At 42.0% G+C, this 23,094-nt stretch overlaps 1 protein-coding gene across 1 annotated transcript in view; it reads left to right on the top strand.

Annotated features, from left to right (window-relative positions):
* HIBADH (3-hydroxyisobutyrate dehydrogenase) overlaps positions 1 to 23,094 on the top strand; it is a 142,697-nt gene that overhangs the window by 15,796 nt on the left and 103,807 nt on the right. Inside the window, exons 3-4 of the mRNA XM_051963357.1 lie at positions 9,398 to 9,507; positions 11,170 to 11,291. Of these exons, the coding sequence (XP_051819317.1) occupies positions 9,398 to 9,507; positions 11,170 to 11,291 (232 nt within the window). The remainder of the gene's footprint in view (positions 1 to 9,397; positions 9,508 to 11,169; positions 11,292 to 23,094) is intronic.

Below are 23,094 nucleotides of genomic sequence, written 5' to 3'. Positions count from 1 at the left end.
AAAAGGAAAAAAAAGGCAAGCAAACAATAAAAAAAGGTGAAAATACTTTTTGTGTTCCACACTCAGTTCTCATAGTCCTCTCTCTGGGTGCAGATGGCTCACTCCATCACAAGATCATTGGAATTGGCCTGAATCATCTCATTGTTGAAAAGAGTCATATCCATCAGAATTGATCATCATATATCTTGCTGTACCTTATAATGATCCTGGTTCTGCTCATTTCACTCGGCATCAGTTCATCTAAGTCTTTCCACGTCTCTCTGAAATCATCCTGTTGATCTTTTCTTCCAGAGCAACAATATTCCATAACATTCATGTACCATCACTTATTTACCCATTCCCCAACTGATGGGCATCCATTCAGTTTCCAGTTTCTTGCCACTACAAAGAGGGCTGCCCCAAACATTTTTGTACTTGGGGGTCCCTTTCCCTCCTTTAAGATCTCTTTGGGGTATAAGCCCAGTAGAACTGCTGCTGTATCAAAGGGCATACAGTTTGATAGCCATTTCAGCATAATTTAGGGAAGAGCTTCTTAAAACTTTTCCACTCTCTATCCCTTTCTGCCTGAGAAATTTTTTTATGTGATTCTGAGTATATAGAAATGTAAAATAGGTATGCAAATCATACATTTACTGGTAATCATGATTTTGTGATCTCCACATTAAGTAATCTTACCCCATGTGAAATTGTGGCTCATAATTTAAGAAGCTTTGCTCCAGGGCCTACTTTTAAAAGGAAATGCACGAATTATGATAAATTATTTTTAGAAGTTTCATTGCCTTAATTCCTACAGATTATAGTACATCCTTAAAAAGCCTTTAAAATGACTCCTAAAAGGGAGAAAGCCCCCAGGAAAGCATCACTGATGTTGCAGTCCAGAACAGAACTTGGGGCTGAGATGGAAAGAAGCGGTTTTATGGGTTCAGTGCCAGAGTCACTCCCTGGCACATCTGGAATGTGGCTGCTGTTCAAGACAGAGGCTGGAATGTTGTGACATGTGAAGCAATCACCTGTTGTGGTATTACAGGATGGAAACCTACAGTGAAAGTTTGTATGGCTTAAGGTGTGCTTTTCATAACATCACGTATTAGGTGAAGAAAACTGACTTTGTTTTAATGTAAAACAACTGAACTTAGTGCTCTTTTTTTGGTTGGGATTTCCATCAAGCAGAAGGCAGGTAGCATAATGGTTTGGCCTAATCCACGTTCCCAAATGAAGACTGACTGACCAAAGTACATGTCTTTCCAAAAGTCTCCTTGATGATGCCCATGACATTTCCCCCATCTCTCTCCCCCAAATCATTTTGAATTCTGGGATCTGTTTGCAAAGATTCTTTTATCTTCTGATCTGTTTCAGAGAAATTAAGACAGGAATCATGAAAAATATCAGAATTTGACACAAGATTTTATAATACTGTTATACATAATTTAGTGTAGATAGTAATAATGCTATTAATGCATATGATTTGAGACTGGAAGGAGACCCAGTAATCACTTGGTCACATCCATAGCTGAAAGGAATTCGCTCTAGACCATGCCTGACCAAGCTCATCCAGCTTCTTCTTGAAGGTCTTGGCTGATGAGAAGCCCTCCATTTCTAGAAGTAGAACAGTCCCTTCTGCATAGCTTTCATAGGGAGGGCTTTCTGATTTCACTTCAAATGACCTTCCCATTCCCTGGGTTTTTTCCTCTGGAGCTAAAGAAAACAAATCTCAAAGCCATTGAAATGTAGGAACACTTATTATATATTCCCCAAAGCAGTCTCTTCTCTGGGTACGACATTCCCAGTTATTTACTTTAAAAAAATTTTCAGTAGCATTTTGTTTTTCCAAATATATATAAAGATAGTTTTCAGTATTCATTTTTGTAAGACTTGGTATTCCAGATTTTTTCTCCCTCCCTTCCCCTTTTTCCAGGACAGCATGCAATCTGATATAGGTTAAATATATACAGTCCTTTTAAATGTTCTTCCATACTTGTCATGTTTTGAAAGAAAAATCAGAACAAAAGAGGAAAACCAAACAAAACAAGGTGAAAATAGTATGTTTTGATCCACATTCAGTTTCCATGGTTCTTTCTCTGGATGATATTATCCATCCCAAGTCTTTTGGAATTATCTTGAATCACCATGTTAAGGAGAAGAGCCAAGACCATCACAGTTGCTGATCACATAATTTTGTTATTACTATGTATAGTGTTCTCTGGGTTCTGTTCTCTTCACTCAGCATCAGTTTATGTAAGTCTTTCTAGGCTTTTATGAAATCAGCCTGCTCATCATATTCTATTACATTCATATGCCATAACTTATTTAGCCAATCCCCAATTGATGGGTATCCATTCAATTTCAACTGCCACTAAAATATATATATCTCTTTGGGATATAGTTCCAGTAGTGAGGCTACTGGATCAAAGGGCATGCCTTTGGGGAGAGTTCTAAATTGTTCTCCAGAATTGTTGGATCATTTAACAACTCCACCAACAATGTATTAGTGTCCCATTTTTCCTATATCCCCTCCAATATTTGTCATTATCTTTTCCTATCATTTTAGACAATCTGAGAGGTAGGAGGTGGTACCTCAGAGTTGTCTTCATTTGCATTTCTTTAATCAACAGTGATTTAGAGCATTTTTTTTCATGGGATTGGAAAGGGCTTTAATTTCTTTGCCTGAAGATTGTCTGTTCGATTATTTATCAATTTCTCCTTTTCTTTCAATTAGACCTCACATAACACACTCTAGACATTTGACCATCTTGGTTCCCTTCCTGTGGATACTTTCTAGTTTATTGATGACCTTGAACTGGTGCTCAATGATAGAATGAGTATTTAGTCTCATGGTCTTTTCTGAAACATAATTCAACACAGTTGCTTGCTCTGCTGTCCTATTAAATTAAACTAATACTAAATTCAGTTTGTCACATAGTTATTAAGTGCTTATAGGAAGTGCTTTGTAGAAAGGGTTGGGGAAGACAAAGAATAAGATAGCTCTTGTCTTTATAGAGCTTGCATTTTTCAGAGAACATATATTGATCATAATATTTACTAAAGGCTGAAGACAGGTCATTGGATTTCTTGGGTATAACGTAGAGCTGATAAAATAGCCAAGACTGAAGAAAAACATCATAATGCCTTCCATGAGCACTATTTTCATTAACTCAGTCAATGATACGGTGATAAAGAAACCCAGAAAAAAATAATTGAGTCATGCGGATTTGGTCATGAATATGGAGAGTTTATGACAATTCAAGACCAGGTGTTGACTATGAGAAATTACAGAAAGGTTATCCTTAAAGAGCCCAGATTTAATGATAATGACGACGTTGACACTGTGATGATATTGATGAAAGAAATTGACTGTAACTGTACAACTCAGCATTGCAGGCTCACCTCAGCATGCTAAATATGGAAATATGCTGAGAAGAACTGCACATGTTTAACCTATATTGGATTACTTGCTGTCTTGGGGAGTGGGGAGGGAGAGAAAAATTTGGAACACAAAGTTTTGCAAAGGTGAATATTAAAAACTATCTTTGCATGTATTTTGAAAATAAAAAGCTGTTATAAAAAATAAAAAATAGCATCTAATGAACCTGGATATGAACTAGATATGAACATGAAGTTGGGCAACATGACTAATGTGGAAATATGTTTAACATGATTGTACATATATAACATCTCTCAAATTGTTTGCTGTCTTGGGGAAGGGGAAAGGAAGAGGAGAGAAAAATTTGTAACTCAGCATCTTATAAAGATGAATGTTGAACCAAATTTACATGTATTGGGGGAGGAAGTAAAATAATATTAAGTAAAAACAAGAAAGATATGATATGGAGCCTAGAATTAGTCATCAGAAACTCTGTATCTTCGTAAACTAATAGACAACAAATCCCTTTATGGACCTCAAAATATCCTTGAGAACTCGACCAGTAAATTGTTTTGGAACTGCAATGTTGTGACAGATTGAGCTACCCACAGTTGCCCACATAGAACACTGATATGTAAAAACTCAAAAAAAAAAAAAAAAGGACTTACTTAGATTTTACTATACCAAAATACTCAAATTTCCAAACTCTAAAAAAGCCATTCAAAATTCAAATGCAGTGAGAGATATATGTTATCCCCAACATCCTCTCTGCTGCTAACATTGTTCCAAAGGCATTATTTTACCCACCTATCATGCATATCCATATATCTGTCTATACAGGGGTCCTCAAACTACGGCCCACGGCCAGATGTGGCAGCTGAGGATGTTTATTCCCCTCACCCAGTGCTATGAAGTTTCTTTATTTAAAGGCCCACAAAACAAAGTTTTTGTTTTTACTCTAGTCTGAGTGACAGTGAACTGGCCCCCTATTTTAAAAGTTTGAGGACCCCTGCATAATATTACATATGTACATGCATATAGACACACGCACACATATATAGTGACCATTAAATGAAAATACAAATAATAGGATAGAGATTTGGTTCAGGGCATTTCTATCTGAACTATATCAAACAAGAAGAGAACAATTTTTTTCTGTAATATTAATAATAACTCCCATTTATAAAGTCCTTTACACACATGTGAGTTGTTTTCCAGTATCTGTAGAGAGGAGCAGGAATTAGCTATGTCTTTTTGGCCCCAAGAATAGGACCATGGACAGTGGGTAGAGAGGACAAAGAACCAGACTTAGGATGAATATCAGGAAAGACTTCATAAAACCATTTGAATTTTGTAGAATTCAGTGAGCTGCCTGAAGAGATGGTGAATTCTTCCTCATTGGAAGTCTTCAAACAGAGGCCTGATGGTTGCTTGTTTAATTCATTTTCTTATCTTGGTTGGATAAAATGATCTTGACATTGACACCCCTTTTAATTCTCAGGTTCTTTGATTCTGTAATAATTCATGTTGATTAAATTTATTTCTTTGATTATTGGTTAAGAATATGACTTCCCAATTATGTGTTTATTTCCATGTGAAAATGGGATTGGAGATTTTATATCACTTTAACAACACCTGTCACCAGAATGTAACTTTGGCTCATCTTCTCTCCACTTTGAATAGTACTGAATTGGACAGCCCTCAAGAGTGGGGTCTCTGTTGTGCTTTTGATGGGGTGGGATGGGGGGAGTTGGGCAGCATCTTTTGTAACACAAGACCCAAACCTCTGTGAAAAGTCACTTAGTGAATTTAAGATCAAAAAAGAGAAGTTTGTCCAGTGGGTGAGTCAGTCAGAGTCAGTGCTCGTGGAGTCAGTGCAGCCCTGGGAAGGGCTGAGATAGACCAGCAGGTGGATGCTGGAAGAGACGAACAAAGAGCAGGGACGGCTGAATTGAAAAACTGCTTTACACAAGCCAGCTTCTTTTCAGTTATTCGGTATCACTGAACCCTCTGCTTTAATGGAGGGGGCAGATTGCCTGGACTAGCCATGCGAAAGCCAAAAAGCTAGGGAGAGTAGCCTATGGATCCAATATCCGATCTTTTTTATAGCTGGCGGCAACTTCCAAGGACTTGAACAAGAACTGCAAACAGATTTTTAAAATGTCTGAAAGAAGAATGGTTGTAGGAGAACAGTTTGGGAGACATCTTGTTTAAGATGGTCCTTCCCTCTCCCCAACCACTTAGTTTTGGTTCCTTTTAAGGTCCAGTCCCAAAGGAACAGGCTTGACTTTTAGAATGTGGGGTTTTCCACAAAGCTTAGCTCTTTGTGCCCAAGGGTCAGCAGAATATGGAGGCCTTTTGGGGGGAGTTTTCTGGCCCAGTTAAGCTTACATTCTCCTTCATTTGGTTTCCCGTTAAAAAACTTGGAAACCATTTTGTTGTTCTCAAGTTGTAAGGTTAAGAATGTTTGGTTAAGTAATTCTCATGGGTTTTCATCTGGCAGTCTCTCAGGTCTTATAAAATTGAGAACTTTTAAAGCCTTTGGCCTAGTGAGCTCCACCATATTGGCCATGCTTGAAGAAGTTGGCAGGGAGGTTTTGCAGTGTTCCAAGTAGTTCTGAAACAGTGGTGGGCTTCAGCACTTTTAGGGATTTGAAAACCCTGGAGCAGGAAGTTTGAGGAGGACGTGGTCATCTTTCTTTGCTGAATTCTTGACCCCTTTGTGCTTACATGGAACCTGTCATTCAAGGACCAAAAGACTGAACTTGCTTTGGGTGACTGTTTTTTCTAGAAAGGATAGCATGACTTTTCTGTATGTATCTCAGCTGTGCATAGAGGACACCTCCTTTTAGTGATCTTTCCATCAAGCTGATCCTGTTTCTGGTGGCCATTTTTTCTGGGAGCTGGAATCAATCAGCATGATTCTTATTCTGGACTGTCCTCCTCCAGCTCCTTCTGCTCTCCACACTCTGTGACTGTTGGATAATATCTGGCCAGTGAAAGTGAATCCCAACCTGGGACATAGCCTTTGTAGGGGATCTGTGGTGTCATGGCAGACTCCTCCTCCTTTTCTCTCTTGTGCTCCCCCTCCCCCCTTAATCTTTCCTCTTCTCATTGTCCTCTTCCCTTTCCCCCTTATTCTTTTCTCTTCTCATTGTCTTCTTCCTTTTCCTCCTCCTTCCTATCCCCTTCTTCTCCCTCCCCCCCCCTTTCTCATCCCATTTGTTGTTTAGTTATTTCAGTCACATCTGACTCTTTCTGACCCCATTTAGGATTTTTTTGGCAGAGATACTGGAGAGGTTTTCTATTTCCTTCTTCCGCTCATATGATGACAAGGAAACTGAAGCAAACTGGGTGCAGTGACTTGCCCGAGTCACTCAGCTGGTGAACGTCTGAGCCTGGTTCTGAACTTGTCAGAGGAGTCCTGACTGGGCCTGTTGCTTTGCCCGCTGTGCCACCTCTCTTCCCCTTCAAAGGTGTTGAGTCTGCATTAGGGGGATCTGCACCTTAGATCAGGTGATGAGGTTCACTGATGTTTATTCTATTTGAAAGGACTGAATACGATGGGATTTTCCCCACAGGCCTTCAGCCTTCCTCTGCAGGCTCAACCTGCCCAGCAGGCCTTGGAGAGTGCTGCTGTGGGCACCCCAGGCCCGCTGATGCCCTGGACCTAATCTTCCTGGGCAGCCTTTGGGCACATGGACTTCTAGATGTCCGTCAGTCTGAGAAGATGAAAAGTTAATTAGAAGCATCTAGCTCCACTCCTTTGTTTTACAGAGGAAGGCCTGTGGCCCCAAGTGGGGGATTCGCTTGCCCTCATCTTGTCCAGAGAGAGTGAAGAGCAGAACCAGTTGCTTTAGAGCCTTGTTCTTTTTGCACCAGGTTTCTTGCTCTCTCACTCAGCCTTCCCTGGTTCACATTGCCATTGTACACCCTCTCGGAGTTAGGATTCCTTGGAGTTCTAGAGAGTGCTCTTTGGGACTAGGTGATATGAGGATGTCCTTTATGTCACTGCTTGTCTCAGATGCCACCGGGCGTCTTCAGGCTAGAAGGGGTAAGCTTGGGGCATCAGAGTCAAGTAGGTTTGGGAGCTCGGGGGAGGTGTGGTCTGCTGGGTTCCTGCCCTTTGGGCAGAGGATGGAGAAGGCATCCAGTACCCTACGTCATCTAGTGCACTGTTTGGTATACAAAAGAAATGAAAAAGAGTTCATTAAAAGCTGAGAAAGTTAAGAGAGTTTTAAAGTTTTCCAATGAAGGGGAAAGCTCATCCTGGCATCCTTACAAAAACCCTTCCCTTTTGTTTTTCTAGGATATTAATTTCTTTTTTTTTAATCTTTATAATATTTTTTATTTTTATATCATCTAAATTTCTCAATGTGATGTTCCTTCCTCTCTCAGAGAACAATTCCTTATTATAAAGAAAAAAAAACAGTTCAGCAAAATTAGCCAAGTTCAATATTATATGCAGTGTGCTACCCCATAGTCCCCCATCTCTTCAAAGAGGGGAAGGCTGTGCATTCTCACATCCCTTTTTTTGAACTAAAGTTTGGTCTTTATAATTTGACAGTGTTCAGTTTCATTTTTGGCACTTTTCATTGTCATAGTCACTGGTTGTATTGTTTTCCTCCTTTCATATTGTATCAGTTCATATGAGTCTTCCTTTGCTTTTCTGAATTCTTCATATTCATCATTGCTTGCCATGCAATACTAATCCATCATACTCATGTATCACAATCTATTGACCATTCTCCAAATGATGGACATCTAATTGTTTCTATAACAAATAATGCTGATGTAAAAAATTTAGTGTATTCTTTTTAAAATTAATGTTATCCTTAAATTTTTTTTATTAAAGCCTTTTATTTTCAAAACATATGCACGGATAATTTTTCAACACTGACCCTTGCATAGCCTTGTGTTCCAAATTTTCCCCCTTTCCCCTCATCTCCTCCCCTAGATGGCAAGTAATCCAATATATGTTATACATGTTAAAATATTTGTTAAATCCAATATATGTAAATATTTATATAATTGTCTTGCTACACAAGAAAAATCAGTTCAAAAGGGAAAGAAAATGATTAAGAAAACAAAATGCAAACAACAACAACAAAAAAAGAGTGAGAATGTTAAGTTATGATCCACACTAAGTTCCCATAGTCCTCTTGACTTATAGTAGCCATTTAATAAATGTTGATTGATCATGCCCTTAGGGTCTAGCCCAGTGCTTGGCATATAGTAACCGTTTAATAAATGTTGATCAATCACGTAGCCGCTTAATAAATATTGATTGATCACATCCTTAGGGTCTAGTTCTTGGCACCAGAAGACCTTAGGAAATGCTGATTGATTGATAGCAGGTGCTTGCATGTTCATCTGGTGACTGAAAGGCAAACCTAAATCAGCCCGAGTTTACAGGAAGCTTCTGTTCCCTGGGGTTCAGCCTCTTCTTCCATTCCAACACAGTCACCCAAGGGGACAGTCAGTCCCCTCTTGGTCCCAGCGAATGCTGCCCCGCAGCCGGACTTGGGGCTGTTTGCTAGAAGATGAGGGGGGCAGGGGCTTCCTCCCGTGCCTTCAGCTTCCTTTGGCTTCCCACAAACCTGCCTTGTCAGTAATGTAGCCGGGCTGCCCTTCCTCACGGGTTTGCCAGCCAAAGTATCTGCCAGTGGATACGGAGGCTAAGCTAGAGGAACCCTTGGGGATTTCTGTGTCTGTTCCCAAGACCGCTATGGTTTGCCCTTTCCCCCATCATTCCCTTCACACTTCTTAAAGCAAACAGTCTACTTTGATTCCATAGAAACGGGGTTTGTAGGAAGAGAAGGAATGTATCTTTTAGACAGGGAAGTTGTGCTTGGGTTTTCTGGTTATCTCAAAATAAGCATGTGTTCAGTCATCTCAGGAATCCCCCTTTGGTAAAGTAACTAATTCTGCATCATTGCATTCTAGAAACTGCCGGAACCTTCATTTTAAAGCGGGATGAATGCTGTATGCACGCCTCACGTTTATAACCATGGCCTGTGTCCTTTCTTCCCAAAGGTGGTGGCTTCCCCAGCAGACGTGGCAGAGAGAGCAGACCGAATCATCACGATGCTGCCCACCAGCCACAACGCCCTCGAAGTTTACACCGGGCCCAAGGGGATTCTCAAGTGAGTGTCCGCTTGTAATGGGGAGCTTTCAGGCCCTTCTGTTCAGCCATTAGCAACATTCCCAATGGGTTTTCTGTTTCTTTTTGGGGGGGGACTTTCCTTTGGTTTTGTTTATTTATTTTAGTTGTTACCGGGAATATTAGTTTTACCACCCATTCCCCCACTCCCTCACAAGTCACTTTGGGTGTTTCTGTATTTGTGTCACTTATGTGTGTTGTTTTAGCTCTCCTAAACATTCTGATAGCCACGACTTCATATTTATTTTTTGATAGCATTCTATTTTTTTCAATACATACAAAGATAACTTTCAGCATTCACCTTTGCAAAACCTTGTGTTCCAAATTTTTCTCCCTCTCCCTCCTCATCCCTAAGACAGAAAGCATTCCAACATATAGGTTAAAAACATGCAATTCTTTTTTAAACATATTTCCACAGTTGCCATGCTGCGTAAGAAAAATATCAAAAGGGAGAAAAACACTAAAAAGAAAAAAAAGCCAAGCAGATAAACAACAACAATAGCAAAAAGAGGTGAAAATTCAACGCTTTGATCCACTTTTCCCCAAAGTTCTCTCTCTGGATTGCTTGAAGAGACTTTTCTGCTTTTCTTGTTGTTAAGGACAATGCTTGTACCCAGAGTGCATTTTTAGAGTTCCAAGCTTTTGGCAAATAGGCTCGGATTTTATCCTCCCCACAGAACTGCAGGGAGTGCTCCTTTTAACCCCATTTTACAAATGAGGAAAAGGAGGCACACAGAGGTCACTTTTGAAAAGTCTCCTGCCCAGGGCCCCTGGACCAGTGAGTTAGGATGGAGTTGAAGTCAGGGCTGCTGTGCACTGTGGCGCCCCCTTGTGGCCATTCTGATAGAGACTTTGCTCCTCCTGGTAGAGAAGGGAGAAAGGTAATGGAGGGGAAGAATTTTTTTCTTATCCCTTTTTATGTTAATTCACCAAAGAGAATGGGGAAGAAAAAAAAATGACTCTAGGAGATCCCCAGATTTATTCACTTTATCTTTCAGCGAATTGATTTTGTTACTTTCTTTTTTTTTAATATAAAGCTTTTTATTTTCAAAATATTTATTTCCACAATTATTATGCTGGATTTTTGTCATTATTTTTAAAAAATCACAATGCCCAAAATAATGAGGTGCTATGCTGGTAGAGAGGTGTTTCCCCCTTTTCCTTTCCTTCTCTCAGCTTCTGCCTCCCTTTCCTTTTCCCCCTTTCTGTCCCTTTCCCCTTTGCCCTACCCCTCCCTTCTTTTTTTCTCTCTCTCTCCATCTTTCTCCCTCAGCCTCTTTCTCTGCTTCTTCAGCTTGGATAGTTTATCTAGAAGAAACTGTGTGTAACAGTTTGCAATCTGTGCATGTGGATGATGGGGACAGAAACTGTCCGATTTGTGCTCACTTTAGTTATGGCCATATTGGCTCACTTCTTTTAAACCAACATCAGGGAGACTTTTTGCTCTTTGCCTTTCTCTGTGTCTGTTTCTTTTTTTTTTCTTCTCAGGGAGTGGAAGAATGGTCCACATTAGGAGCACCTTTAGTTTGGTTTAATCTGCTTCCTTGCTTTGGAATGATTAGCAAAAAAGCTCATTCCATATGTTTTTAATGTGCACTGTCCATTCAGAACAGAAAAATAACAGATATTTTTATGTATTTCTTAGGAGAGTGAAGAAAGGTTCTTTATTAATAGACTCCAGTACAATTGACCCTGCGGTATCAAAAGAACTGGCAAAGGAAGTTGAAAAAATGGGAGCAGTTTTCATGGATAGCCCTGTCTCTGGTGGTGAGTGGTAGTTACACTTAGATACTTTCCATCTGCCTGTCTGCTTGCCTGCCTGTCTGCCTGCCTATATACCTCTCTATCTGTCTACTTGCTGGCCTGGCTGTCTGTCTGCTTTTCTACCCAGCTTATCTGTCTGTATTTGTCTGTCTGTCTGTCTGCTTCTCTATCTACCTGCCTGCTGGTCTGCCTGTCTGCCCGTTAATTTGTATTTGTCTGTCTGCCTGCCTTCCTGTCTGCCTGCCTCTATATCTACCTGTCTGACGGTCTGTCTGCCTACTTGTCTGTCTGCCTGTTTATTTGTCTGTATTTATCATCTGTCTGTCTATTTGTCTGTATCTACCTGTCTGCCTGGTTATTTGTCTGTATCAATCTGTCTGTCTGCCTGTTTATTTGTATGTACCTATCTGCCTGTTTATTTGTCTGTATCAATCTGTCTGTCTGCCTGTTTATTTGTCTGTACCTATCTGTCTGGCTGGTTATTTGTCTGTATCTATCAGTCTGTCTGTCTGCCTACCTGCCTGCCTCTTTGTCTGTCTGTCTGTCTGCCTGCCTGCCTGCCTGCCTATCTGTCTGAAGCAGTAGCAGTTGTCCTTCCTGGTTTTAGGATCACTTAGGCATCCGTTCCTCCCCCTGCCTCTTGTCTCAAGGATTGCTACAGCACTCTAAATTTCCCAGAATGTTAATTTACATGAAATAAAGCAGATTGCGGGGGCCTTTGTGGGTAGGTGGGTAGCCTTATAAATGCAGGTGAGTGAAAGCCTGGCCCAAAAGGTTGGAACCTGGGCTAGAAAACAGCTGGGGGCAGGAGCAGGCTCTTTGATAAGATCACTTGTAATGGTCAGACCTCCCATCTTGGTGGTCTGTTTTTGTATAATTGGTATTGTTATAATTAGACTGCTTAGTAGTCAGAACGACTTGTAGTGTCACTGTAGTTATTGGAAAATTAAACTTTTGAAATGAAAAATTAAAAAAGTAACCCTTTAAGGAATTTTGGAGTTGCCTTGATTTTTGCTAACTGGCTTATAGGCTGCAGCTTGGCCATTTGTGTACAGTACCCCATCCTTTTCTTTGGCACCCACACTGGCAGTATCCTCGTTCGGGGTCTCGTCACTCCTTGCCTGGTCTGTCTCTGTCTCCAGTTTCTCATCACTCCAATCTGTCCACAAAAGATCTGGATGAGGGCCCAGGACAGAGCCTGTAATGTTTATGGTACAGGGAACTCCCAGATGAGGAAATGCCCTCTGCCACTATTGGTTGGCGCTCTCTCTGCAATTTATGTTCTAGTGATCTGAGAAGTGCAGTGGCTCACTCGGGGCCATTCCTGAACCTTGGGCTTTCTTGGCTCCTGTCTCCTATGCCGGGCTGCCCTTCACCCTTCCTGTATCTGCCTAATGCACAGGACCCACCCTTCTCTCCTCCCTCCTGCCCCTCATCCCCCCAGGTTCCAAGAGCTTCCTTGGGTCTCTTTCAGGGTCCTTCTTTTCCTTCCTGGTGCAGTGCCAGCTCCCTTTACAACCTTGTTTTTTGCCCCTCTGTTTTTTCTTAATATGCATCTTAGTTAAACTGAACTGTGGATTGTTTGGTCACGTGCTTCCGGTAGGCCATGCAGACTCTCTGTCAGCCCTGTGTTGAGATTGCTTCTCTCCTACTCTGGCCGTTTGGGGGCCTGTCCCAAAGGCCCAGAGTCTGAGGTGGGCAGAGCCTCCGTGGCCGTCCAGGCCAGCCCATCCTGGGATAAGAATCCCCCCACAACATTGCGCCCTACATGTGAGAACTCCAGGAAGGCGTTATCTGCTGCCTTCTATTTTGGGGGGAAATCACCTCGTTGGGGAGTCTCCGTCTCACATGCAGCATCTTCTGTCCCCTCCTCCTCGTCTTTTCCCCAGGAGTAAGCAGAAAAAGTGGAATTCCTCTTTCACACGATGGCCTTTTCAGTATCTGACGGTATTTATCACATCCCTCAAGGACTTCTCATCTTCAGATTAGATATACATAGTTTCTTTAACTACTCTTTGGTGGCTTTCTTGGGAGCTGTCCCATTTGGTCAGTGTCCATTCATACAGTTTAAAATCCACCAAAACACATCTGAATATCTTCAAGTGAGGCAGCGGCTGTTACATTCATGCCCACTGTGCCTGGCCCACAACAGGCACCTAATAAATTCTTGTTGCTTGACCAACTGATTATTCAAACGATTGCTTGAGATCCTTTATTAAAAGCATTTAATATGTTTAAATTTATTTAAATATATGGTGCTTATAACCATTCCCTGATTAAGTGGTCAAGTAACCCAGGGGAAAAAAGATAGTAGTTTAACTTAGCATGACTTAAAATTTTTTTTCATTGATGCTTTAAAAAAAAAGTATCACTGTCTCTCCCCCACGTCTCTCCTACCTCCGTCCAACAGAACTGAATCCAGGAGCAGCATAAGTACTGCCTTGACCGCACCTGAAAGTATGTGTGCTGTTCTGTTCTGGGAGACCCCCTCCTCTGTCACGAGGCAAGAAGTGTGCTTTGTGGTCTGCTTGACTTCCTCTCAACAGAAGCTCTTCTCGTTTTCAAGAACCTTAAGTCCCTTTTTCATGATGTAATCCAGCACTTTATCAGGACCGTCAGGTTCACTGGCTTTGCATTTACAGGTTCTATTCTTTTTTAAAATGGGGACCAATTTGAGGTCATCTGCTGCCCTTCACTGTTGGACAGCTGAGCCCCATATGTTTTTAAAGTTTGTCTCCTATGTCCCAGGCTCTGGACTCAGTCCTCAGCAGATGACAGTGAGAAGGAAATCGTCCTAGTCTTCTCTCCGCCAAGCCCACTGTGCACAATCTCTTGTTCCAGAGGGCCGATGGAAGCCTGGTAACCTGGCCGCAAGTTCTTCCACTGCCCAAGGATGGAGCTGGGTCTTTGGGGGTGGGGGAGCGGGGAAGGATGGTTTTATTTTGTCTTCATCCCCTACGAGTCTCTCACAGAGCTTGTTCTTGCTAAGGGCTTGCCAACTGATTGCGCTGGATCTCTGTCCCTTTTAACCATTTTGGTTGCCTCCTGGTGTGGGACCCCAGGGAGAACTGTGTCCTTCTCCCTGGTACCTGACATCTCCATCTCATCTGCTCATGGCATATATGAAGGGAAATCCGTGTTGGGCAAAACAAGAACCTCCTTGATAGATTCATGATGTCCTAATGGGAATGGGGAAGGGGACAGAGGGACCTGTTTTTTCCTGGCACTGTCCCTGAATCAGTGAGCCCAGTGACTTGGTGATTCACTATTACACTGAGAAATTCTTCAATTGGCGTTTATCATGTTTATTTTTAGAAACATTTCATTGATGCCTTTCTCTTCTGTGCGGTCATTTCTTAACATGCTCCAGGTGAGATTTTCACCTGTGAAAAGCAAACCAAAAGACTAAATTTTGACACTTTGGTTCTGCCCCTGAGATTGATTTTTGTTCTCTCCTTTTCAGGACCTTTTGGTTCAGCCTCTTTGAATCAGCTTTCACTTATGCTATTATGGTTCTTGTGTTTCCTTTCCCACTGTTTTGTTTTCTCTTCTCCCTTTCGAATGAAGAGGGAAACAATTACAAAGTGGGGTACTTTGGAAGACTGAAAGAAGGTACTCTTCTTTGGGTGTTAGGCTGTGCTGTCAGAGACATCAGGCCACAAGGGTCTGCCATTAATCCTTCGGAGAGTGAGAGATGTTGTCTTCCACGTCGGAGCACCTTCCCTGGAGTGGGCTCACAGTCCGCAGATTCTTTTTCTCCAGCTGGAACTGGCCACATTTTAACTCAAACTTTCCACAAAGGATTTTTCAGACACGTGGGAGCTTTTCTTCCTCTTGCTCTCTCGACATGACAAGGTTATCCCTGGGCCACTCCATTTGTTCTGTCTGTTCTCAGTATGTGATGGTTCTACTCTCTTCTTTAGTCTAGATTTCCCCAGGGACGGCTTTTGTGCCAGGTATTCCAGGCAGCTCATAATTAGGGCTGTTTTGGCGCCTGCTTCTGGCCACCTGGCCCTTCCCTTGACACTTGAATTTTTTGCTCTCTTGGTTCTGTGACTATTGCGTTTCATATTTTATGTTAGATAGTAATATTAGAAGATTGTTTTTCACTCAGGCTGGAGACACTCTAACTCATTTAACACTTAATAAAAAGATTTTTTTTAGTCATAGCAGGAGAAGGATTTTTTTCAACAAGGATAGACATTAGAAGGTTTACTCCACTGATTTTTGTCATCTCTCTCATCTGAGTTACCTGCCATGATGCACTACTCAGGTATCAGAGCTCTTGGGGCTTCCTCTGAGCACTTCCTCTGGATATCTCTTCTGGGTACTTCCTCTGAATATTTTCTCTGGGCATTTCCTCTGGGCACTTCCTCTGGATATTTCTTCTGGGTACTTCCTCTGGGCTTTCTCCGTGTACTTCCTCTGGATATTTCCCCTGGGTACTTCCTCTGGGCACTTCCTCCGGGTATTTCCTCTGGGCTTCTTCTGTGTACTTCCTCTGGATATTTTCTCTGGGCATTTCCTCTGGGTACTTCCTCTGGATATTTTCTCTGGGCATTTCCTCTGGGCACTTCCTCTGGATATTTCTTCTGGGTATTTCCTCTGGGCTTCCTCTGTGTACTTCCTCTGGATATTTCCTCTGGGTACTTCCTCTGGATATTTCCTCTGGGCATTTCCTCTGGGCTTCCTCTGTGCACTTCCTCTGGATATTTTCTTGGGCATTTCCTCTGGGTACTTCCTCTGGATATTTCTTCTGGGTACTTCCTCTGGATATTTCTTCTGGGTACTTCCTCTGGGCTTTCTCCGTGTACTTCCTCTGGGTATTTCCTCTGGGTACTTCCTCTGGGCACTTCCTCTGGATGTTTCCTCTGGGCACTTCCTCTGGGTATTTCCTCTGGGCTTCTTCTGTGTACTTCCTCTGGATATTTTCTCTGGGCATTTCCTTTGGGCACTTCCTCTGGATATTTTTTCTGGGTATTTCCTCTGGGCTTCCTCTGTGTACTGCCTCTGGATATTTCCTCTGGGTACTTCCTCTGGATATTTCCTCTGGGCACTTCCTCTGGGCTTCCTCTGTGCACTTCCTCTGGATATTTCCTCTGGGCACTTCCTCTGTGTACTTCCTCTGGATATTTCCTCTGGGTACTTCCTCTGGATATTTCCTCTGGGCACTTCCTCTGGGTATTTCCTCTGGGCTTCCTCTGTGCACTTCCTCTGGATATTTCCTCTGGGCTTCCTCTGTGCACTTCCTCTGGATATTTCCTCTGGGCACTTCCTCTGTGTACTTCTTCTGGGATATTTCCTCTGGGTACTTCCCCTGGGCTTCCTCTGTGCACCTCCTCTAGATGTTTCCCCGGGCTACTTCCTCTGGGCACTTCCTCTATGCACTTCCGCTGGCACTTCCCCTGGCCTCTGGTGGTGGCAGGAATCTGGGCCTTGAAGTCTCCCTGGTCAATCGAGTCTCCCAAAATTCTGAATGCCTTTGAAGAATGAGCGGCTTTAACTTGAGGGGAGCAGAGGGGCTAGGATAGTACAAAGGGATGCTGTTGTTTTTGTTAGGAATAATTTAGGGTCATTAAAGGCACTGAATCATTCCTAAATGAAATTCAGCCAGATCTCTTCCTCGGTTTGTCCCAAATAATTATCCATCTGCTGTACTTGTCCAAGACACTTTCATTGATGGACTAATTTGAGCTTCCCAGCTGGCTGTGTATTATAGTCTTGGCAGTCGGCATTTTTCATCCATGTTATTTTTTCATTGTGAATAGTTAAGCCAGTGTCTTTTGCATCAGTCTGGATTTCACCAAGGAGGCTTTGGAATGCTTAGAGACTTTGTTCATTGAATGACGATGTCATCTACAAAAAGTAGCTTTTGAAAGACTGATAGGAAACTTTTCCCATTGAACCTCATGTTGGATGCTTTCCCTAACACTCATGGTAAACATACGTGCTTGACCTCTCGGTTGTTACTGGGATCCAGCAGATTGTTGAACGAGTTGGGAGTCCTGCTCTCTTGCGATCCTGTATAATTTTGCATATCTCAGGAGACTTGTCCAAAGAGACCCTTGAAAGTGATATTTGGCACGGATGAGTCAAATGCTTTCTTAAAACCAAAACTTTTATATCAGAATCTCCTATTTGTTTCACTTTTTAGTCAAGTGTATAACCAAAAAAAGATGTGACGTGCTATAGAAATTCCCCCCAAAAGCCTACAGTTTGAGCACTGCCTACCACTACTGCTGATGGCCCTGTGACCCTGGACAGCTCCTTCATGGGCCTCATCTTTCTTCATCTGTTGGATGGGTAGCATGGTATCTATCTCCCAGGATTATTTCAAAGATCAGATGAGATAATGTATGTAAGGAGCTCCCTGTACCTTAATGTGCTATATGACTTCAGCTGCTACTAATGGAGAAGCAGCCTGCGGTAGGGCTGAAATAGAAATAAGGGCCTCTAATGCTTTCAGGAGGATCCCAGTAGGCTGCACGTTGACTTAGTTTTAAAATGTGATGTTACTTATTTTTTACTGTATTAAAATTTTCAAATATTTTCCAATTATTATTATACATTTTAATTTAGTTTCTGCCATCCACAGGAGTGTAGTGACCTTATGTTTGACATTGCTGCTGTAGGACAGAGTAGGAGACTGGGAATTAGGAACACCTGGGTTTTGGTCCTGCCTCTGAAACCAGCTATGTCTGCATCATCATGGACAAATCACCCAGTTTTCTAAATTTTGGATCATTCCTGGAGACTGTTAGTTCTGGATGGACTGCAATCTGTTTGGGTGGAAGGAGTTCTCTTGACAATGAAGTAACAAATCTTTGAAGATGAGTGTATTAGTATTCTCATCTTTTTCAAGATTTTCAAGAGTTCAAATAGAAATGATCCTGGGACAAATTACTATATATTATTCCTTTAAATATGACATTCTATGGATTATTGCACAGATGGATAAAAAGAACTTCTGTTTATAATTGGAAAAAAATTCTGACTTGTATTATCTTTTTTAGACTCCCTGAAAGCATCTTTGGGATATTTCTGAAAGGTGAATGGTGATAACTTGATTTTAATTTCCTCCGTGAAGTCTTTATTGTTTGAAACTTTTTATTCCACATAGTTTGGACTCTGTTAGCCTTTGGTATAGTGACATCCATTAAAATCTTATTGTTTCATTGGTCTGGATCTCCGCTGTGTCTGTGTGACCGTGGGCAGCAGTTCTGCCAGGGATGGCGGTCAGGTTTCAGTGCAGTTTATTTGTTGATTTTGAAGGATATTTCAGGGTCTGCAGTTGCATAATGGGGATTTGTCGTCTGTCAGGTTATAAAAGGTAACAAGCTCCTCATGGCTAAGTCTAGCCAGTCAGGTTTTGCTCGATGTTTGCTCAGTTTTTAGAATCAGCATTGAGAGCTTGCATTTTCTACTTTTTCCTCTTCATGACCTACATTAATCAATAAATCTTATCTCAAAGATAATTTGTCTGTAATTTTTGTTGTTGTTGCTGTTATTATTTTATACAGGTTTAGATCTTTTCTTCTATTTGATCTTTATGTGGCCTTCAGTCAATCTCTCAAATATTCTCTCTCTCTCTCTCTCTCTTTTAAAATATTAATAAGTTGGAGAAAGTGATCTCTAAGGTTCATCTAGCTTTAAATCTAGAATTTGGTTGATTCTGTTTCATATTTTTTAATAATGTGTTCTCCACAGACCAACATTGATAGGGGATTAGCACACCTTTATGTTCTGGTGAAAACATCATTTTCTGGTGATCTGGTGAAAACATATAAATGTGTGGCAGTGACTCTTATTTTAGTTCTTTTTAAAAAAAAAATTAAATATTTATTTTCATTGATAATTTTTTTTTGTTTTTAAATCACCAACATTTCCTGATATAGAATCAATTTCATTTCATGTCTACATGTTGCTCTCTTTCCAGTTTTTCCTAAAAATGCTTTTGGGATTCCCTGATTTAGATAAGTTGATACATTGCTTTCTCTGGTAGGTTATATTTGCTGCTTTTTCATCTCCTTTCTCTGTGTTTTGCAAATGACCTTGTTTATCAGTCAGTCAGTAAACATTAAAGGTTTACTGTGTTCTAGGAACTCTGCTAAATGCTGGAACTATAAAGACAGGCAAGAGATAGTCCCTACCCATAAGGAGAAATTGGAAATAATCAACCAAGGGAAGGAAAGCACTGGAATGAAGAGGGACTGGCAAAGGCTTTCTGGAGGAGAGGGGGTTTAGTTGGGCTTGAATGAAACCAGGAGTCAGAGAAAAGAAGGGAGAGCATTCTAGGCATATGGGACAGCCATTTAAAAATGCTCCAGGTTGGACAGAAATTGCTTTTGTTATTATTGTCAATAATAGGTGGTGTTTATAGAGCACTGTAGAAAAGGTTTGGAAAGGACTTAACCAGTATTATCTCCTTTATCTTCACCCCAACCCTAGGAGGTAGTGAGCTGAGGCAGAGAAAGGTGAATTGACTAAGGTCCCATTAGCTCATGTGTCTGAAGCAGAATTATAACTCAAGTCTTCCAGATTCCAAGTCCTGCACTCCAACCACTGTGCTACTTCCTTAAGGCCTCAGTTTACAAATAGAAGAAATAGCTGTCCCCTATCCTTCAGGAGCTCACCTTTTATTAGGTTGTAGAGATAATCAACTTCTGCCCATCTCAGGATGGCTTTTCAAGCTTTGACTTCTCCAGATTCCCAACCATGGAAATGCTGAGATTTGTTGCACATTTTCCATGAGATTATTTTTCTATGTGAATAATTAATAATTAATTCTCCAGAATAAGCAAGTTTTTCATTTTGGTTTTATTCCCTTAGTCGCCTTACTGGAGTACCGAGTAATTCAAGTGACTTTCATTAGCTGATAAATTCTAGATTTTCTTAGAAATATTCTTCCTTAGAAATATTGGGTAGTTTTGTATACATCTTGAAATAACTTGTATTGGTATTTGTCTTTGCAGTTACTTTTTAAAACTTCTTTAAAAAAATGTTCATTTCACAAAAAGTCTAATATAATAAAAATGCATGTAAATAATCTTAGTAATAAAATTTCCAGAAAATGTTTCCCATCGTGGGGAAAATTGGCAGCTTTCCTCATGCTCCAGGTGCAGTAGTTATTTTGTGTTGGCAGTTTGCATTTATGTCTGGTCAGTGAAAGCTCTCATTTTTAATCAGATCTGAAAGCATTTATTTAACAGGTAACATTATAAATCCTGCCCTGTGGATACTTATCTCACAATGGAATCTTTTAGGGTCAGTAGCCAAAAATGATCTTCCATGAAATAGAGTCTCAATGAAGCAAAAAGAAAGAGCTCTGTTTTTATGCCTGTTTCTTCCCCAGGATCAGATGAAATCCTTTTTTCTTTTGAGATCAAGGTTTGGAAGCAATTTACTTTAGTGCCTGGGTACCCTATTTTCCTCCCTCCCTCTTTAGGTTGGTTTACGGTAGCATGCTCCATCAGTTTTCTGGGTTCTCTGCAGGGGATCCAGGACCAGATGATGGCAGGAGGCCTGAGATGGAGTTAGCCAGGAAGCTTAGCCCAGAGTCTGAGAGGAAGCCTTGATCTTGGAGGGACCTCAGAGGCCTCATGGTCTGGCTGGTGCCTGTCTCCCAGCAAGCCCTTGTTGGGTTACAGCTCCCGCCTGAGGGAGCTCCTGACATCAGGCCTGAAGGGACCCTTTGCCAAGGACCTCTGGGAGTTCCTTGGGGCCAGACAGAATCATTATAGTTCCTCTTCCAGCTTTTGCTTGAAGGGAGCTCTCATTTCACCTCTCAATGGGCATTTTCTAGACTGGGCATTTTTATTCCTTATGCCATCTCCATGGGGCAGGGCCTTCAGTGGGTGAAAATCGCCAAAGTGCCAACCCTCCTGAGAAGTCAAGGAAGAGAGAATGTTCTAACTATACCTCTTACTACCTGCAAAAGTACCCCATCACAGACCCTTTTGGGACTGCCACAGAAATTTATAGGGCAGGAAGTCTACCTGTTTTCTTTCTTTTTTTCCTTCTCTTAAAGGAAATTAAAACATTTCTCCCTCTGGATTAAAGTCCTTTTACTGTGGAATTAAGATCCTTTTTAGATCTTTGTAGTGCAACTGCAAACATCGTTCTGACTTTTGTGTCAAAGGCAGCAGCTCCGTGATGAACCAAATCAGATTCTTTGCTTTGCCTCTTTCTGAAGCAGTGAAACAGTTTAAGTGAGGCTTTTCTCAGGAGTATTCACAAAAATCACTTCTACATTTCAAACGGTATTTCAAGAAAAAGAAATGTAAACTATAGTATCTTATCAGCTGAAGAAATAAGTAAAATGAGCTCTCATATCCTATTAAGCTAACTTTGAATCACGACAGTTCAGAGCCTTGATGAGAAGGGACCATGAAGGCACCTTTTCTGGGCAGGATCTTGGGTAAGCATTGGCTTTCTAGGTCACATTTAGTCTAACTATGAGAATTGCTCAGTTTCACAAACAATTAAGTCCTTTCTTGGTGACTTTGGTGATTGTAAAAGTGGGAAAGGAAAGAGAGCAGAGACTGATCCAGAACTGGGGTTCAGGGCGACAATGACACTGGCTGGATCTGAGGCCCTCAGCGAGACTCGACCTCTCAGCGTTTCAGGAAACTCTATGAGCAACAGAAGGTGCTGGTCTGTTTTGGCAGAAGGGATATTTTCCCTGGAGATCCTTAGGCCAATGGGTCTCATAGCCCGTACTGGTAGCTAGAAGTTCAGAAGTGGACAGGTAGCCATCCAGGCCCTTAAAGAGCTTCTCTTCCACTAGCGGCCACAACATTTGCACATATGAATAAATTAAAATTATCTGCACAATAGACAAAAAGTGATTTCAAGAGGAAAAGAAGCTTGACCATGGGAGCCGAGATTGGTGGTCGCTGTCAGTTTTTTGGGGAGGGTTTTCAGGCGTAGGAGCCCTCCCCCCTCCTCCATCTCTTGCTGCTTTACCCTAGCATCTCTCATGCCTTTTCAGATCCATGTCTGCCTTATCTGAGGCGGGAGAAAGGTTCGCACCCACCGTAGCTTTGGGTTACCGGATCTTGACTTGGCCCTGCCAGCTGCCTAGAAACCTTTTTTAGCTAACAGGACCACAGAGTTTCTGGTCTAACACCCTCGCTGGGTGACATTGGTGGCGAAGAGGAAGCTGAGGCCTAGAGCCGTGGCTTGCTCATGGTCATGTCTGGGATGGAGCTGGGGGGCTTCCACCTTGGCTTCCCTGCCTCTAGTTCCAGTTCTAGCTACTGGACCAGCTGCCCGTCTCCCACTCTCTGTGCAGCTCTTGAGCTTGCTTTAGATGTCTAAGTCCCATAGCCCTCTCTCCCTATAATAATAATAACGGCCATTCTCGTTGGCCACCAATAGGTCCTAGGCCAAGCCCCATTGTGTGAGTCACAGCAGTCATCTCTGCACTGGCCAGAAACCCTGGGGGACTCCCCTCCAGAGTCACGGATTCATTTAGATTCCCTTGGACTGGGGGAAAGAGAGATCCTTTGCCTCAGTTGTCGCCTGGTCTTCATCACTGATTGGCGTTGTCCCCATCAAACAGACCTATCGAAGCCCTTACTTAAAAAAGCCAGGACTCCCGCTGCATCTGGGCCATCTCCAGTTGTGTCTGTCTCTGGCCAGGGAGCCAGATGGTTCTGGAGGGGAAAGTGAGGCTGGTGACTGTGCCCAGGCCTGGCTCCTCAGGTCCGGTCAGGGCCTGCCCTCCCGAGGACAAATAACCCTACCATCTGCCTTTACTTCCTCACTCGCCACTTTTCAGATCTTTGACAAGACTTGCCTGAGG

Source organism: Antechinus flavipes, chromosome 5, assembly GCF_016432865.1.
Source record: "Antechinus flavipes isolate AdamAnt ecotype Samford, QLD, Australia chromosome 5, AdamAnt_v2, whole genome shotgun sequence".
Classification (NCBI taxonomy): Eukaryota; Metazoa; Chordata; class Mammalia; order Dasyuromorphia; family Dasyuridae; genus Antechinus; species Antechinus flavipes.
Note: the sequence above shows the minus strand (reverse complement) of the source record. Positions and strands in the feature narration are given on the sequence as shown.